The sequence below is a fragment of the Corylus avellana genome, chromosome ca3, assembly GCF_901000735.1.
Source record: "Corylus avellana chromosome ca3, CavTom2PMs-1.0".
NCBI lineage: Eukaryota > Viridiplantae > Streptophyta > Magnoliopsida > Fagales > Betulaceae > Corylus > Corylus avellana.
The window spans coordinates 38,768,164-38,786,469 of record NC_081543.1 but is presented as its reverse complement, the minus strand read 5'-3'; the positions used below and the strand labels follow the sequence as shown (position 1 = coordinate 38,786,469).

The window sequence follows — 18,306 nt, the reverse complement described above, 5'->3', positions numbered from 1 at the left end:
CTTGAAGATAATTTTTATAACCTAGTTTGGAGAAATTTTGTCCGAGTAATAATATTTGTGTGCATTATACTTGGGATCGAAAACTCAACGACATTGATCGAGGGCGAAAGCTAAAGACTCATCATAAGCAAATTGTGTTAGATCAGAAAATCGCAAAAAGGGAAGCCTAAACAGTGTGTAATATATATATATATATATAAAAGTGGAGAAGGAGAATTCGAACTAGTAACATCCGCTTTATGAAGCGTGGTCTCCAACCAATTGAGCTACCCATTGGGACGTGTGGAATATAATTGTAAAGGCAAACATTAATAATGAGAATTTTGAAGTTTGAATCTTTTGGATTAGCCTTATTAAAGATTGAACCAAATTACTAAAATATCTTTCATAATTCTTAGTATTTAACTTTTTATATAATAATTGTTATCTTATAAGGTGAAATCCTTGAAAGTTGCAAATTGAATCAGGAATTTATTTATTATGCAATGGTACCCCTGCACATCATCAATGCCGATTGTTATGGTATGTAATCTTTTCATAAAAAAAGCAAAGAAAAAGAAGGCAGCGACTTCTTTTACCCCTTGACATCCCTTTTTAACAAATGCAATGCAAAGCTCCCCATGTGAGAAAAGGAATACAAAAGATAAAACTCTCATCCAATAAAGGCCGATCAATACTACCACATCAATCCAGTAAAATGGATGTGAGATGTGAATTGAGTATTTTAGAATTACTCAAATATTATATACAGTCATATTATGTATCACACTAATCGCTTATTATGCTGACTTGGCAATGCCAATCCATCTTTTGATTTTGTTTTTTTAAAAAGGGTTTGTCAATGGTGGATTAACCCTCACTAATATAAATATATATATATTGACAATGTCACATAAATAAATTGGGATACAAATAGGGTGTATAGCATTACTCTAGAAGAAAATATGGCATCAACCAACGGAAAAGGAAAAAACAAGTAATTGTTTTAATATACTTTGCTTAGAGTATAAAAAAAAATGTTTTTAGTACATAAAAGTTTTGCTAAATAAAAAATTGGGTTCATTAAAAAAAAAAAAAAAAACTTCTAAAAAGCTATTTTCAGACTCTTGTATAAAAAGAAAAAAAATTATTTTTTCAACACAATTCCAAACAAGCTCATAGGAGAAAACCAACTAAGCCACAAGTTATAATTAATTACCACTGGCTGTCCATAAGATACTGCAGACCAAGAGACATGATTTAATAAAGCATTGAGAACTTTCTCAACCAAGCCACAAGTTTCTTGTTCCTTTGGGGAAATCAGATTCCTTAAAAGAATCCTTTTCTCTCCATCATAGTGGAAAAGGCAAAGAATTAAGCATATGATTCATTTCTTTGGGCCCAATTCATGCTTACTACATTCATTTCCTCTTGGGGTGGGAAAATAATCTCCACTTACTTCTTTAACCATCCATTCTTCGTACAAAAGTTAAATTTGAGAAGAAATTATTATTATTATTTTTAAGATAAAATAAAATTGGAGAGTCACTTTGAAAATGAACCAAACATCAAAATCTTGACATTTTTCTATACTATGGTTAAATATTATTTTTTTAATTATTTATTGGAGAGCTTGTCTAACAATAATTAAATTTGAAATATAGTAAAGAGCTTGTTACATGGCTATTTTTTGTGAGTTTTCTCAAAAAATTTAACAATTAAGAAGCTGCACTTGGGATTGGGGGAAATAGGCCAATTGAAAGCCCAACTAAAAGAACAGGAAACAGCCCAATTGAAAGACTAACTGCAACTGACTGCACAATAAGCAATAGCTCTGTAATGTATCAAGCAGCCATGTACTGTGAGCAATTTACTTCTTCCTTCACCTGCCTTTTCTTATTCAATGCCTGGTGTTGGGATAGAGTATGGTAGTGCCCACAACAACTGACTTGTAGCTTCAAATGTCGTCAGTAGTTTATGCCATTGCTGTTGAGCAGTTGTTTGTCCAGGTTTATAGAAAGAATTACTGATGGTTCACCCTTGTTGTCGCTTGCTCAGCAGACAGCTTATGCCAACCATGAGGCTGCTGCAAAGTAGCTCCTCCTCCCCACAGTGAGCATGACATTTAAATGTACAACTTTGATGGTCTGCCAGGAGGCCTCCAAGTAGTGTCAATCATCACTGTCACTCATGTCGAAGACTAAATTCCTAACCATAGAAGATAAATTGGGTTCTAACATTTTTCCATCTCTGTATCTGTATAAAGAAATTGCAGGTTTTTGCTTACTCCCAGAAATCCTAAGACTGGATGAGGCCAGAACGAGCCGTTTCCCAACTCGAGATCTTTCGCGCTTAGCCCTCAAAGAGTCTGGAGTTCGAGCAGCCAGCGATGGCGGTGGCAAGATCCTTGGGGGTGTTTTGACTGTAAACTCTGGGACAACATCAACTTGTACGCTCAAGCATTTATCATCTGTTCTGGTATTTAATTGTTCTTTCATCTCACCTTGAAATGATCCTTGTGTGACATTGACATCAAAGCTTAAAGGGCTGCCAAAACTGCTCACCTCATTGGAACTTGGGAAGTATCTCTTGATGATACCTGAAACTGATATTACTTCTGATGAAATGTCACTGGGGGCCTCCACCATTGGGTTGGAACTCAATCCTTCTCTAGGCTCAACTTCATCTGCAGATGCACAAAAGCCAGAATTCTCTTTGGCAGTAACACCAGGAGTTTCATTTCCACCATTGCATCTTCTCTTTATTTCCCTTGCTGTGCACTCCAAATGATGAAGTTTCTTCCTTCTCTTACTTGTCTTTTCCTTTGGAAGAGAGACAGCGTTGAGAAGCTCTTGTTGGAAAGGTTTAAGGCAGTTTGATCCTGCCAAACTCCTTCTCTTACCTCCTCCTCCTGTCTCAGTCTCACCAATGCTTGCAAGCAAGTTTGGTGGTTCCAAATAAACAGTATCTTTGCTACCATTGTACATATGCTGCACAACTTTTCTAGCCACGCCCTTGGGTAGATCCGACCCACTTAAATCACTCAAAGGCCTAGCTTGAACATGCAGAAACCATGCACCTTTCTTACCCTGGAAAGCATACTTTATAGGCAGTGACTCAGGCAGATGGTAAAGGTGGGATTTTCGCTTCACCTACTAGAAGATGGATAACAGAATTAGAAGCATCCCTGATAATAAAGAATATCATAAAGAAAAGAATTCGGTAACATAATTGAAAACAAGAAATGGCTATTGAGAAAAAATACAAAATAACAAGTGATCACCATTAACCCATTGATCATGATCTCTCCTGATTTTGGGAAACAATTGAAGTGCAATCTTTCAGCTTCTCCTACAGACAGATTTGGGACTATTTGTTATTCCATAAACTAGAGAATGGCAGATAAAATAAGTTAAATGACATCTCCCAACACATGAATTGTAAGAAGAAATTTGTCAAATACTATACAGGGTCAGGATATGATAAGCAAACAGAAAAGAAAAACGTATTACTAGGATCTCCACCATGAAACCTCAAATAGCTGAAAATGATTGGTAGTAAATAGCCTCATATGAGTAATTATTCAAAAAGATTTACTCGAATACCACTACCCACAATTAACCTGAGCCAGTGCCACCACTGTTTGCATTTTAATGGAATGTTAGAAACTAATAAATCTCTTACCCAATTCAAATAAGCCAACTGTTAGTATTATATGACAAATCAGCCAATTAAATACAATGTATAAACATTGGGGAGGAGTGTTTAAAGAGCTCTAAAGTTTTTCAAGAAATTGCAACCACCCAGAACAATTCTCCTGATGGTTTTTCAGTTATTGTATTTGAAAATACAAGAAAGAATGGAGAGAATAAACAAAGGGTACATGACAGATTGACATAAAAAAACTGATTTTTAACTGTAAATGAGGAGAAACGAAAAGTTGACAAAAAGAGGATAATGGGTGTGAGATTTTCTGCTCACTCTTGAAATCTCTTGCTGTAATATCTGGAGGGACGGCCATTGCTATGCGAGTGCCCAAGTTAGTTTCTGTGAAGACTGGTACTTCCACAGTCGACGCAGCCATTCAATCGGTCGTATGGCAAAAGAAGCCAGAAGGACCTTAAAAAGGGGACCTTTACACAGTGTGGGTGCGGAGGGCAAACCTGTCTCATAGGGCGAGTAGAGTAAACCCAATTCCCAAACAGAACCCCACTATCATCTTATCCCCTTAAGTTAAGTGGGTGTAGTTTCGTAATTTTATCCAACACGACCGCTTTCTCTAGGAGACGTCGAAGTTGGAGCAACAATGGCGCTCGTGCTGTCCCTCCGTGTAAGTTTCTCTGCAGCTGAGACCCGCCACAAGGCTTCTACAAAGCCACTGAAGTTCGCCAAGAGAACCCGGGAGCCGAAGACACCTATTTACAATCCTAGGAAAGGTAAAACGCTAAGACCTCCCCGTTTGGTTCCTGAGAAAATTCGAGGTTCCCTTTGACAACCAAAAACGAAAAAGCCTCCACTTAAATGAGCGTAATGGTTACCATTGCTCTAAGTAGAGGTTCAATATTCTTGTTACTTTCTCAGCAACTAAGGGAGGGTGTGTTTTAGTAGTATGAGTTTGGGTTTCGTTTTTTTTATGCTAATTGAGAAAAAGTGAACTTTTTTTTCGTTTGGTTTCTGAGAAAGTGTAAGGAAAGCAATAGGCGTCCTTGTAAACGAGTGCAATGCAGCCATTGCGCTTATTTGTGGTTCAATCTTTTTTTTTTTTTTTTTTAACTCGGAAATCAGGGGAGCGTGAGTTTAATAGTATGAGTGTAACTTCTGTTTAACTCATTTCTAGTTTGCTGTGATTGACTTGAAAAATTCGATTTTTTCAGGTTCTCACAAGCCCTCTAGCAAGACGCAGAAGCTGAATTCGGAGGTCTCACCTCACAGGGCAGGTAATACAGCTCTTCTATGTGTCTCTGTGTATGTTGTACTATTAGTGGATGATAGAATTGGATTTTGGTGTTTTTGTTATGTGCCTTCCTGTGGTTAATCAATAATTGTTAAACTGCGCTTAGCTTTGGGAATATCACATAAGCGGTGCGTCTGTAATAGGCTGTAAGAATAGTTGTCAGATCTTTGTGCTTGTTTGGATTTCTCATGTCAATTTGTTTTTGGCTTTATATAGTGTCTGCAGTGAGGTTGATGAGAATAGAGCTGGGTGGTGCTTTTGCTGACCTTTTGAATGAGAAAGGGAAGGGTTCTGGTGATAACGAGATGGGATATGTTGAAAGAACTCTCGGATTTCGTACCCGGGAGTTAGATGACCGTGATCTTAGATTGGTTATTTCCTATCCCTCGTCTGTTCTCTGTATATTAAAAAAAATAAAAAATTCTATTAATATTCTAAATTGAGACTTGTTATATACCACATTTTTATCCCATAACTATCCCACAATACTAGTGTAGCAGTCCTAATCAACCGTTGGATTTTTTTTCTTCTAAACAATGACTTATGCAATGGTAGGTTGAGCCTGCCACATCAAGATCTTTTCCCTTAATCTCATTTCACTTTTTCAAGGAATAATGGAGGAAAATCTTGACATTATATTTCCACTTAATGGGTTCATTTTGCATAGATGTTTTTGAGTGAAAGTGAGATCATAATACTCTCTTTTAGTCAGCAAAATCTATCATGCAACTAAACTCTTCCATTTCTACCTTTGCTTAAAAATTTGTCTTCAACAATAATATAGGTTACAGATATTGTTGGGGGCACCATCCGTTGGAGGAGATTTCTTGATTATTTGATCTGTTCTATATGCCATGATGAGAGCACATTTAGAAGAATGGAGCCTCTTCTCTTACAGGTATTTTTGCTTATTCTTGTTGGCTTGTTTGCATGCATTGTCAACTATGGTGTAACAACAGGCAATATTACAGTACAATTGAGTGGGCTTGCATGGAAAGGGCCGATTTTATAAATATATCCTAAATTTGTACATTTCTAAACTTAGACACGTACTAATCATTTATATTATATAGACTTATTTTTCATCTGTATTTTTCAAAATACTTCCCACTCGAATGCTTTTGAATCAAATTGGGGGTTTCATCTGTGAATCCAAACCATTCCCAAGATTCTTTGGAAATATATTTGGACAGCGTGATCTTTTACTCATAAGTATCTCAATAAATTACAATTTTTATCTCTGTTTCCAGATTCTCCGAATAGGTTTCTATGAGATTGTCAAGCTCGATATGCCACAATATGCTGTTGTAGATGAGGTAATTTCTGCTTACATTTAATTATTTACTTCAGATAAGATAATATGTAGTAATCTTGCAGTTGGTTGATCTAATTTATTTTAGCTACAGATTGGTTATCATTTTCGTTCTTAAAAAATGAAAGGTTGGTATAGGTAGACTGAGCATTTGCTGTGATGGTGTGTGCTGGGTGTCGGTTTTTAGGACTTAGATTCAATAATAATACGTGAAACCCAATTGTTCTTTGCCCACGCTTTTTGGTGATTAGCGTATTTTGTGAAAGATGTGATTGTTTCATGAGTTTCCATTCTGATTTTGACATGAAGATCTCCTATGTGGCACCTATCATAAATTTCAAACCTTTGAATGTAACAAATTTATGTCAAGTTGAGTGTGGCCTAGTTTCACTCCTGTCGCTATGACTTCCTAATCTTCACCCTTTTTTTATGTAACTATTGGTTTAAATGTTCCCTGATATTGTTCATTTTATTTTGTCACATTCTTTTAAATATAATTGCAGAATGTGAGGCTTGCAAAGGTTGCCCTAAGACCTGGTGCTGGTAACTTGGTCAATGGGATTCTGCGGAAGCTTGTTTTGCTTAAGGTTTGCCATTATCAGTTCATATATGCTATAATTATGTGGTAACTGTGAGGAATTTATTGAATCCCCTGAACTTTGCATTGCAGGAAAACAACTCTCTTCCTCTACCCAAAGTGGAGGGTGATGAACGTGCACAAGCACGTACTCTTGCTATTCTGTACTCTCATCCTGTTGTAAGTACACAGTTGCAACTTTTTACCATTTCTATTAAATGTTATATAACCTGGGATCACCACCTAGTAAATACACAGCCTGATTTATCTAAGGGACTGCTGTTGAGGAGTTACATTTTACCTTTATAATATTCTCTTGAGTATCAATACAGCTGAATGTTTGCAGTTTTCTTTAGAATTCAAGGATTTAATACCTCCAGGAAACAAGAATTATCGTTGGCTAACTTTATAGGTGTACCTGAAAGATTGGTTGTAAACTTCTATTAGCTTCCTTAAGTCAGAAAAATATTGCATGTGACTGAAGTTTAACCTGAACTTTCAAGGTACCATACTTTTAAACCACATTCATGGAGACCAATTCATTGGACAAAAGGCCCAAGTTCTGGATTAACTCTATGATCAACATTCCTTGTTATTCACAAGAAAGTGTTGAAAGGGTTGCCTAGATGAATGATTCAATGCTTCATATGTTCTATGAACAAATTGTCAATAATTCATTGCCCAGTCATTTTGTGCCCTCCTATTTGATTTTCTGTGTTGGTAAGAAGCATGCTTTATTCTACAACATACAAACTCATTCTTTTTCTAAACAATGTGAAGATAAAATGGTATTTTACTCTCCTAAAGTGAAAGGTTAATAAAATAGATTTGCATTCTCTTAGTGTTCATTGTATTCTCCTTTCTAGTGGATGGTAAGGCGATGGACGAAGTATGTTGGGCAAGAAGAAGCCATTAGATTGATGACCTGGAACAACAGTGATCCCAGTTTCAGCCTGAGGTTTTTTGCTGCAATATTTTGTTCCTGCTTAGTATTTGATGTGAAACCAGATATAATAGCTGTTTCTTTTGATGGTAATGTCAGGGCAAACAGTGGGAAAGGCGTTTCAAGAGCTGACCTTGTAATGCAGCTAAATCTGTTGAAGGTGCTTGGTTATCTTTTTAACATTTCCTTTAAAATGTTGAAAGCCCTTGATGCTTTTACGCAAAACACTTTGTGTAGCATTACCCCCTGACTAATGATTTGATTGGCCGTTTTCCTTAAAGTTTGGATTTACAACTACTTAATCTTCATTTTAGGACCTGTTTTTTCTCTCTCTCTCTCTCTCTCTCTCTCTCCCCGATGCACTTGCACATGCACATGCAACACACACTCTGAGAGAGCATGGTATTTTATCTTTTATTACTTGTCTTGGAGTGCCTGGTGCTAGACATACTTACCATTGATTTTCTTCTCTTGAACTTCAGGTTCCACATGAGCTTTCTTTGCATTTGGATGATTTTGTCCGTATTAAAACTGGGCTACAGGTATAAGTTCAATATATGGTTTCTTTCAAACAACCATATATTTATTTAAATGGGCCAAGAGTCCTCTCCCTGCTACATTGTCAAGTTGATGGCGACTAGGATTGTTACCATGCAGTTGCTAGTTGCTGAAATTTCTTTGCCACAACAACAATGTGTTTATTTCTTAATCATGCGCATTTCTTCATTTCAGGTTGTCATAACAGCTGGCTTACTCAAAGATGGTTTATGTTCCGTTCAGGATGAGAGTGCAGGTCATCTTATCCTAACTTTCATTTAGGCCTGAGTCAAATTATGGTTTCCACCACAATCATAAATATTTTCTTCTGTGCACATGTGGCCTTGGCCAATATGATGATCTCGATAGATTAATGGCTGCCTGATAATCTCATCAAGACCAACAGTGCCTGTGTTTACATATTTAGATACATTCATGGATACACTTACTGTATTTTTATTAAACCATGCACTACTTTGTTTCAATTCTCAGGTACTGTGTAGGCAAAAGATAAAAGGATTGGGCTTTAGTCTTAAAATACAAGTATGTTGGAGTTTGTATATTGCTGTCTCAAAATACCATATTACAATCTCATTGCAGGAATGGTCGTTTCTGTTGTGGATCCTCAACCGGGTGAGAGAATAATTGATTGTTGTGCTGCTCCAGGAGGAAAGACTCTTTACATGGCATCCCAATTAAGTGGCCAGGGTATTCTTTGGAAGATAGCCTCCTTAAAGCTCAAGTTCAAGTTTTCAGATAATCTGATTTTTTTGGCTATTTTGATTGTTGATAATTTTATAATTTGCAGTAGTAAGAAAATAGTTAAAATCTTATTTTGATGATAATTGGACTTTTTTGATATCAGAATGGTGGGATAACTTGCCCTAAAAGACAATGATTTTTAAAATTTCTTTTCTCGGCTTCCACTTCTGAGCAATTATGAATGATAATGAAGATGCCTCATGGTGTCTCAGGTATGGTATCTGCAATTGACTTAAATGAAGGCCGGTTGAGAATCGTTAAAGAGACAGCCAAGTTGCACCAAGTAGATAGTGTCATCACCACCATCCATGCTGATCTTCGTACCTTTGCTGTAAATTATCATAAGACCTTATGTAAAGCTGGAATTTCTTTTGGAACCTGCAATTTCTCACATGCTCCTTTTCTTCTTCTATTTCTTTTCATTTTACAGGAGAAAAATCCAGTGAAGGGAGATAAGGTTTTGCTGGACGCTCCATGTTCCGGATTGGGAGTTCTCTCAAAGGTAGTATATGAACCATGCGTATGTCCATGTGTTGTTTCTGTGTCGAGTTTCTAATATATATCTAATTGTTGACTGCTTGTGACTACCTAAATGTTTCTACCTCTTTGGCTTTCTTGAAGAGAGCAGACCTACGCTGGAACAGGAAATTAGAGGACATTGAACAACTGAAGAATTTACAGGATGAGCTCTTCAATGCAGCATCTGTGTATGACCAGATAGTCTTCCCCTCTCTCTCTCTCTCTCTCTCTCTCTCTCTCTCTAAATGACTCACAGCACCAACATGAAAACACATGTTTTTGTTCAGGCCAACATGAACCTTGCTTATTGGGAGAAAACTATGTAAAGCCCCTTCAGATATCTGCAATATTCTAAAAGCGAAAAATTCTTATGTTTACCACTGTTAAACACTTCCAAACTTTGAACTTCATTCTTTGTTGTGCTTTGCTTATTTAGAGTTGAAATGAATTCATTAAAGCTGAAGATCAATTTGACTAAATGCAAGGTTGAAACCCTCAAGCTTCTTTTGCACTGGCTGTTGAATAAACTTGTTGAGATTTATGAAGTTCAAATTGTGAATGGATCTAGCAGACTCCACTCCCCCCACCCTGGACCTTTGACAATTATTACATGTAGTGTGTATAGGAGCAGATTTCATTTCCCTTGATCAACTAATGTGTTCTTGTTTATTTGGTTTACTTGTGCATTTATAGATTGGTAAAGCCTGGTGGAGTTTTGATATACAGTACCTGTTCCATAGATCCTGAAGAGAATGAAGAGAGGGTGGCTGCATTTCTTCTCAGGCATCCAGTAGGTCTTTCACATGATCTTTTTAATTACTGTGCCATGTTAAAACCCTAAACCCATAGAAGAATACTCTTTTAAGGATGATATTGAACTTACCAGCAAATCTATTTTTGATTTGAAAACGAAATGCTTTGAAGAAGAATCTCATATAATTGATCAAACTCAAAATATACTTCTGAAGCCCAAAAGAAAATGAACAATGAAGTTGACAGAAAAGTCTGGTTAAAGAATTCCACTATTTTTCTTGGGTCTCAGGAATTTTCCATGGATCCAGTTGACAGATATGTACCACCCGACTTTGTAACGGAACGTGGTTTCTATCTCTCTGACCCGGTAAAACATTCGCTTGATGGGGCCTTTGCAGCTCGTCTAGTTCGAGATTTATAAATCAGATGTAAGTATAGTAACCCTGGCAATTCAGCACATGTATTTCAGATTAGTTATTGCAAATACTGACAAACGATGGAAATGTAGAGACCAATTCTACCGTTTGCAGGATAAATTTCACATTCAGAAGAAGTCCTCTTTCTGCACACAACCAAAAATATGTACTTAATGCCTGCTTTTATGATGGCCCTTTCTTCTGCTTTTTTTTTTTTTTTTTTTTTTTTTAAGCAAATAAGGAAAGGGTACATAACTCAAAAAACCGAAAAGGGGTTGGGCTCCCCAACAACAAACCCAAAACAGCAAAACAATGCAGAAAATACAAACAAATAGGAAATGGGCCAAAAAATGGCCCGGTCCTCTGGATCTTGGTCAACAGACCAAGAAATGTCACCATCAAAGTGGTGTTTTAAGCAAGCCAAACTTATATTCCTGGATTCCCCAAGACCATGGACTATGGAGTCGAAGCATTCATGTGGAGTACAACCTTCGTCATAATCATTCAGTTTTTGAGACACAGCTGCTTAACCAAACCCATGATAAAGCAAGAACAGTGTCCAGACTAGCCAAAAGGCTTGTTTGATTCAACACGGTTCCGCTGAGTAATACTAGAAATTATATTTTTATCACGGTTCCGCTCAGTAATACTAGAAACTATATTTTTATCTCATAGTGCTGATTTGGCAGTCTCAACAAATCCTTGGATTGGTTGTGACTGTTACGTTGGCATTGTGGAATAGTTGTGGGATGAAAATATAGTTTCTAGCATTATTTTTTGTATTTCATATAGAAGAGGCACCGCAAGGAAAGTGTGAATATGGATGAGCAAATCAGAGGAGCATTTGAAGTCTCATTATGGAATGCATAATTTGTAATCATTAGCTTGACAAAGTTTTGTATAGACAAATTATTTCTAAACTCTACGTGCTTCGAACAAAGTTTATATTCAAGTTGGGTTGGAGAAAATTTCTCTAACCTAATTTATTAAAAATGAACGTGAGAATTCATATTTTAAAGATAAATGTCAATTTAATAGGCTAACATAATTTGGAAGAAAACTCACTAAATTTGCCCAGTTTGGTTTGAGATCTTAGTTGTTAATTATTTGATTTTGAGACCAAGTAAATGCTCATTTCTCCATTAAATAAATAATTGAAATAATTTGAAATTTTAATTATGTCCAAAAAAAGAAAAAAAATAACAATGACGACGTTACATGTCATGAAACGACGACGTTTGTGGTAGATATTAGTCCCCAGAGTCCCATCTTCCTGCTCTCTAAAACCCCGTTCAGCACCAGTAGAAAACTATGCTCGCTCTTTAGCCCGCAATGAACGCGCACCACCGTGCCACCAGGAGGGCACTCTCACGTGCGCTCTCACGTGCCCTAGCCCGTCCATTCTCAACCTCGTCACCTAAACCCTCCGGCGCCGCGTTTCCTCTGAAGCACGTGACGAAGTCGAACTTCGAGCCGGCGCTGGCCGAGCTGCGGCAGCACTTGCGGGCGGCGGACTTCGTGGCCATCGACCTGGAAATGAGCGGCGTCACCAGCGCGCCCTGGCGCGAGTCCCTGGAGTTCGACCGCTCCGACGTTCGCTACCTCAAGGTCAAGGACTCCGCCGAGAAGTTCGCCGTCCTGCAGTTCGGCGTCTGCCCCTTCCGCTGGGACCCTTCCACCCACTCCTTCGTAGCTCACCCGTAAGTTCCGCGCCCAGCTCAAATGTGCTCTGTTTGGTTGCTCGGAAAATAAAAGAAAATTTTAGGTTCGATGGATTAAGGGAGTGTAGGAACCGAGCAAGATATAATGATTTCTATTAGGTTGCACAGAATTTAGGCCATTGGTTTGGGAAATGGCAAGCTCATTTTAGTTTGTTTTTAGCATCAATCGTGCTAGTCCAGAAATAATAGTTGATGAAATTGACAGACATTGCTAATGTGCTTTGACAGGCACAATTTCTATGTGTTTCCGCGTCAAGAGCTGCCGGTCGATGGCCCCTCTTACGAGTTTCTCTGCCAGACCACGTCAATTGACTTCTTAGCTAGATACCAGTTTGATTTCAACGCATGCATATATGAAGGTAGTTTTGTCTTGCCTTTTTGTATTTGCTTTTGGACCTTAAGCTATAACTGTAATTACTCTTTGTAATTGGTGCACGTGCTTTGTTGCTTAACTCATTAATTTTGTCATGTAAAGAATTTTAGGTTTGAATGTAAAAACCAAAAAAGCAATTCCAGTTATAATATTGTTGATCAAGATATAAGATGGGAAAACTGCGGAGATAGGGGGGGGGTTGGGGCAGGTTGATAAGCTCTGTTCTTTTTAATTATGTCATACCGACGAGACATGTAGTTCTACCTTGTTATTTCATCATGCTTTTTATATGCTTTCGGTTTGAGAACTTAATCTTGGATATTCTCAGGAATATCTTATTTATCCAGACAACAAGAACATGAAGCTCTAAGACGTTTGAATGGGGCATACGAGGATACATTATCAGATACACGGTGCAACCTGAAAGAAGTTAGAGATGTACGATTGGACCGCATGGCTGACATTTTGTTCACTGAACGAATCAAGAACAGATTCAGCGAATGGCGCGATGGGTTATTACGGGATAGAATTGGAGGGTTCCAACTTCAGTGGAACTCAAATGACTCAAAGCAACAATTTCAAACCATTTTCTTTAAGATGCGGCCAGCTATTAGTCTGACTGGGTTTACTTCTCATCAGTTTAAGTTAATTCAATGGGTAAGGTATTATAATCTCAATTAGCTTGGAGTTGCCTGATTTTGAATTTTTGGTTTCTAGCATCATGTTTTGATGAAGAGGTGGACTTCGGTAGAGCTGTATATTCCCTGAAAAACAAAGTAACACTTAAATCAGTCAGGTTAACCTAGTTCTAGGCTTCTCCCAAGCATAGCCCAAGGGTTGTGCGCGCTCGCACGTGTGTCTTGTGCATTAGGAAGTCTGAACTGTATTTAGTTGGTCAAGGGCTTACTATGAGGCATGACATAAATAGAAAATTACATGTGTCTGACATGGTATACTATCTCAAATGTTTCTTGTTTTTCCTTTTTTATATCCTTAGCTGAAGATTTTTTTTTTTTTGATAAGTAAAGTACGCAGAAAAAAAAATGTAGATGTGATTTATAAGTCTAAAATGTTTTGTCTACTCCAGTCTCCAGAAAACAGTTCAAGAAACACAAACTTGTTTCTACATATCGCAGTCTGCTCTGTCTAAGCCAGTTTAAAATACTAATAACCAATGTATAAGACATTAAAATTCTTAACTCAATTTCAATTCAAACTTTATTTAGTATGCAAGATAGTGAGCATTTTGGATGATTGATGGCTCAGCGGGACTGAAAGTTGGTACTTATGTTTTGCCATTTCATGATAGATTATGCTTAGTGCATTATGCACAGAATACTTTGCTATGAGTCTGGGTAATACATCTTTTTGTCTTATGCAGTGTTAACTGGTAATCTACTAGGATTTGCATGCATATTGATTCTATATAGTTATAGCCTGATAAGATCTGCTACTGCGTTTTAACTTATCAAGAGCCTGACTTTCGAAAACTGTAACCCCTTTTTTATTCTCTAAATGTAAGTTTGGTTTGCAATTTACAACTAACACTCATCTATTTTCTTTGTCATGGGAATTTTTGAATCCTTTGTATTTTAGATGCTAGCTTTTCTTTTTGCATGTTTCTATTGTATACTTCTTGTCTTATGCAGTGTTAACTGGTAATCTACTAGGATTTGCATGCATATTGATTCTATATAGTTATAGCCTGATAAGATCTGCTACTGCGTTTTAACTTATCAAGAGCCTGACTTTCGAAAACTGTAACCCCTTTTTTATTCTCTAAATGTAAGTTTGGTTTGCAATTTACAACTAACACTCATCTATTTTCTTTGTCATGGGAATTTTTGAATCCTTTGTATTTTAGATGCTAGCTTTTCTTTTTGCATGTTTCTATTGTATACTTCCTATATACTGGGGTTGCAACCTTTATTTCTTTTTAAGTCAATGACTTAACTTATTAGAAGAAGAAAAATTGTAAAAGAATAGAATGCTTTTGCACAAGGCCTTATCTTGCTGAATGTGAAATTGAAAATTTGCAGGTCATTAACAAGCATTTCGAAGATCTTACTTATGTTCATGTGACTGGTGAGAATTTCTGCTCACAACAACTAGTAGTGTATACAGAATCCAAGGATGACATAGACTTGCTTATGGTAAGATAATATGTCCTTGGGAAAAATCTAGTGATGTACACATACATGTGAAAGTAAAATTTCCAAATGTTCTTCTGATATGAAAGACTAATTAATATGTTGACTTGGTTAAATTGTTTTCAATTACTAAAACTGTAATCTTAATTCATTTTTCCCTTCAAGGAGGTCTTAGCCTTTTCAAGTTTGGGCTGGCTAAGATTTTCGAAATTTGAACTAAGATTTTCAAATTTTGAACTGAGAATTTTCTTAAAAATATATTTGAAATATGAAGTATCAGGGCATAGATTTTTGGCATCTCTTGTATGGTCCTGATGGTGCTGAAAGTGGGTATGGAGAGAAAAAGAAATATTAAATCTATTTTCATGTAATCTTATACACCTCGCAGGAAATTATAATTTTCTGTATCCTAATCTTTTGCAGAAAGAGGTGAAAGATGAGCATCGCCGAGGAGCGGAGATGAAAATCCAATCTGCAATTGGGTTTCGCCAAGTTATTGACCTCCTTTCCTCAGAGCAGAAGTTGATTGTTGGTCACAATTGCTTTCTGGGTACAACTCTCATTCAAAGTTTCATGAAGAGGTTATTACTATTATTTAGTATTACTAAGATGGTTTCTTTCCATTACACAGATATTGCACATGTATACAGCAAATTCTTAGGTCCTCTTCCTTTGACTGGAGAAGAATTTGTCTCCTCCATTAACAAGTACTTTCCTCACATCGTTGACACCAAATTACTCTTGAATGCCAATTATGTACTCCAACAACGGATGAATAAGTCCAGCACATCTCTATCGTCAGCATTTGCTCGCTTGTGTTCACAAATTGCTTTTGGTTCTGAAAGCAAGGGGCTGGCTTTTCTCCAACCTGTGCAAGTGGAGGTTCAAGTGGATGATATAAGGTTCACTTTCCATTTTGCCCTTAAAAGTATATCTTGGTCGTGCTTTATTCTATTTGATTGCCACAAGTTACAATAATATTACATAAACATGGTATATGCTACTATCTGCTTATTGAGACGTATATAGTTGGCACATGCAGCTTCCATGTGTGTCAATCACCAGTTTTTTCTTCAAGACTTAAAAACGGTAGAGTGAAAAATGTTTTCCGTTTCATCTTGGCATAATTTGTCAAATAATGAAGTCCTGTGCCTGCTACTTGTCTTTCTTGTCCAAGCTGAGGAGTTGATACCTGTAGTGAACATATTTGCAGGACCTCCAACTGGAACTCTGGAGCCAAGCATGAAGCTGGGTATGATGCTTTTATGACGGGATGTATCTTTGCCCAGGCTTGCAGTCATCTAGGCATTGATTTTAAACTGCATTTGCCGTCTGAAAATTTAGCCCATAATGAAAAGCTCTATAAGCAAATTAACCATTTATATCTCAGTTGGACTAATGGAGACATTATTGATTTAAGTACTGGAAAGATTGAAGAGCCTTTGGGAACTAAGTATCCCAAAAAGCAATACTCAAAGATTCTTTTTGAGAACATTATTTTAATCTGGGGATTCCCATCCAAACTCAAGGCACAGGAGATAAGACAATGCATCTCTAAAGTCTTCAGCCCAACCTCTGTAACTTCTGTCTACCACTTAGATGAATCTGCAGTGTTTGTTCAATTCAGCAAGGCAGGGTTTGTCTCTGACTTTCTGGTTCTAAAGGAAACTTTAGAGAGAAGTGATGGTCCTATCTCAGTTTTGCATCCTCTTGCAAAACTTTTGGAAGGTGGAAACACTCGTGCTGCTAGTTATGAAATTTATAAAGATATTTGCAGCTCACCCATTTCTGAAGTCTTGTTTGCCGATCAGGCAGAGGCGGTTGGTATTAAATGGAAGACTCAAGTGATAGAACCCAAGCTAGCAGTGGAGAGCCAAGAAAATGGAAGTTTTAGAGAAGACAATGCAATACGTAATGTTCCTAAATCTGCTGAAAATTCTGAGCACAATGTGGAAAAAGATATATTATCCGGCCATTGTGAGATCATAGATTCTTTATCTACAGCTGAAGCCAATCAGGTTAGTACTAATAACTTGTAATTCTTGGCATAAGAGGCTGAATCTTTTAGTTCAATTTATCTATACCTTTTTTCCCTGTAAGCAATGTATCTTAGTGATACAAATGTTAGCATTAGAAATGTAACAAACAGCAAAAGCAAAGGAAATGAATTTATGAATTTGCATCGACACTGCCTTTTCATTTTTTTCCCACCGTGGTGCACATTTCGTGTCATTGCTCGCTGCCCTGCTTCTATTTGTCTAGATGTGATCCATGTGTGTTCAAGTGCCTAAAGAGCATATCTAGCGAGATACCTGCTAACTCCTAGGATGAGAAGTAGGTCCTTGTTTTCAGCGGGAATTGTTCCAGCCTTTGTTGCCCTTTGGTAAAGTGAGTCTGCTTAGCGAACTGGTAGGATGTGGAGTTCGATTGATCAATCTGAATCTCGAGAGTGGATGGTTGACCGCAGCCTCCTTGTCCTGGAGGCTCTCCGGCCGGGGAGGGGCTTGCTATCATAACTGGGAGAATATTTTGAGTCATGCAACTTTGTGATGTAAGTTCACAATTTAATAGCTCGTTGGTTATTTCATTTTATCATCAAAATACAACATCTCATCGATTACTAATAGGCAATGCTTCTAAGCCAGGACTTGGCTTTAAAGCCCTATATACAAGCAACTGAGCAGCATTAAGGGTTTGCAAGCAGAGACTCAGCTACATCGACTAAATGGTTCACAGTTTGATTGAAACAATGAAACCACCATTTAGATGGAAAGGTATCTTGAGTAGTGGTAAGTGATACTGTGAATCAGAAACTAGCTTATATTTTTTGTTATTTTTAACTGCATTTTTTTTTTTGTAAGTAAGATGGGAGGAGAGGACCAAGGGGAGGGGACCTTTCTTCTGTCAAGGGAATGCATCCAAAGAAGAATCTGGAGAAGCTCGCACCTCTGAATACTTTCCCAGCCTTCTAGGAGGAGGTAGGTGTGGACAGTTTCACTACTGTTTACATCTAGAGGCGCCGATTTTGCCACATTTTTAAGTGCCATTTAGATTGATAGTTCCATTGCAGCACCGACTGTCCAAATTGTAGCCACAGCATCATGTGAAACTTTGAATTTTTTCATATAACTTAATCCTAAATTTGCATATGAATTTGTACTGAAAATAAAGACATGCAAGAACAAATCTACTTCCAAACAAGGCATATATAATATATCATGCTCTATAAGGCAATCATCAGTCAACTACAACACCACTAAACCGGATGAAAACAACCATGAAAATGACAACGATTAATCTCCTAGAAATA

At 37.3% G+C, this 18,306-nt stretch overlaps 3 protein-coding genes across 9 annotated transcripts; 2 read left to right on the top strand and 1 right to left on the bottom strand.

Annotated features, from left to right (window-relative positions):
- Positions 1 to 1,638: 1,638 nt before the first annotated feature.
- On the bottom strand, positions 1,639 to 4,176 carry LOC132173374 (uncharacterized). The gene is made up of 3 exons (XM_059584859.1): positions 3,961 to 4,176; positions 3,263 to 3,330; positions 1,639 to 3,131 (listed from the first exon to the last, which is right to left on the bottom strand). Exons 1-3 carry the CDS (start codon positions 4,061 to 4,063, stop codon positions 2,151 to 2,153), a joined length of 1,152 nt encoding a protein of 383 aa, XP_059440842.1. The 5' UTR covers positions 4,064 to 4,176; the 3' UTR covers positions 1,639 to 2,150.
- Positions 4,177 to 4,190: 14 nt separating this feature from the next.
- On the top strand, positions 4,191 to 10,954 carry LOC132173372 (uncharacterized). Of its 3 annotated transcripts, XM_059584858.1 has the most exons (18): positions 4,212 to 4,415; positions 4,854 to 4,916; positions 5,150 to 5,304; positions 5,718 to 5,831; positions 6,184 to 6,249; positions 6,749 to 6,832; positions 6,916 to 7,002; positions 7,689 to 7,780; positions 7,865 to 7,925; positions 8,248 to 8,307; positions 8,498 to 8,558; positions 8,903 to 9,010; positions 9,277 to 9,395; positions 9,495 to 9,566; positions 9,686 to 9,771; positions 10,277 to 10,373; positions 10,626 to 10,764; positions 10,845 to 10,954. In XM_059584858.1, the coding sequence occupies exons 1-17, from the start codon at positions 4,286 to 4,288 to the stop codon at positions 10,755 to 10,757; spliced, it is 1,587 nt and encodes a 528-aa protein (XP_059440841.1). In that variant the 5' UTR covers positions 4,212 to 4,285; the 3' UTR covers positions 10,758 to 10,764; positions 10,845 to 10,954. The 3 variants fall into 3 exon arrangements, 2 of the variants coding, with proteins under 2 accessions (XP_059440841.1, XP_059440840.1); XM_059584857.1 differs by having other exon boundaries at positions 4,229 to 4,415; positions 10,626 to 10,954; XR_009439318.1 differs by lacking the exons at positions 10,626 to 10,764; positions 10,845 to 10,954 and having other exon boundaries at positions 4,191 to 4,415; positions 9,693 to 9,771; positions 10,277 to 10,368.
- Positions 10,955 to 12,048: 1,094 nt separating this feature from the next.
- On the top strand, positions 12,049 to 18,145 carry LOC132175770 (poly(A)-specific ribonuclease PARN). Of its 5 annotated transcripts, XM_059587820.1 has the most exons (10): positions 12,049 to 12,452; positions 12,702 to 12,832; positions 13,175 to 13,503; positions 14,886 to 14,999; positions 15,420 to 15,546; positions 15,628 to 15,898; positions 16,210 to 17,014; positions 17,259 to 17,547; positions 17,642 to 17,785; positions 17,858 to 18,145. In XM_059587820.1, exons 1-8 carry the CDS (start codon positions 12,085 to 12,087, stop codon positions 17,262 to 17,264), a joined length of 2,151 nt encoding a protein of 716 aa, XP_059443803.1. In that variant the 5' UTR covers positions 12,049 to 12,084; the 3' UTR covers positions 17,265 to 17,547; positions 17,642 to 17,785; positions 17,858 to 18,145. The 5 variants fall into 5 exon arrangements, with proteins under 5 accessions (XP_059443803.1, XP_059443801.1, XP_059443800.1 ...); XM_059587818.1 differs by having other exon boundaries at positions 16,210 to 17,547; positions 17,862 to 18,145; XM_059587817.1 differs by having other exon boundaries at positions 16,210 to 17,547.
- Positions 18,146 to 18,306: the final 161 nt, after the last annotated feature.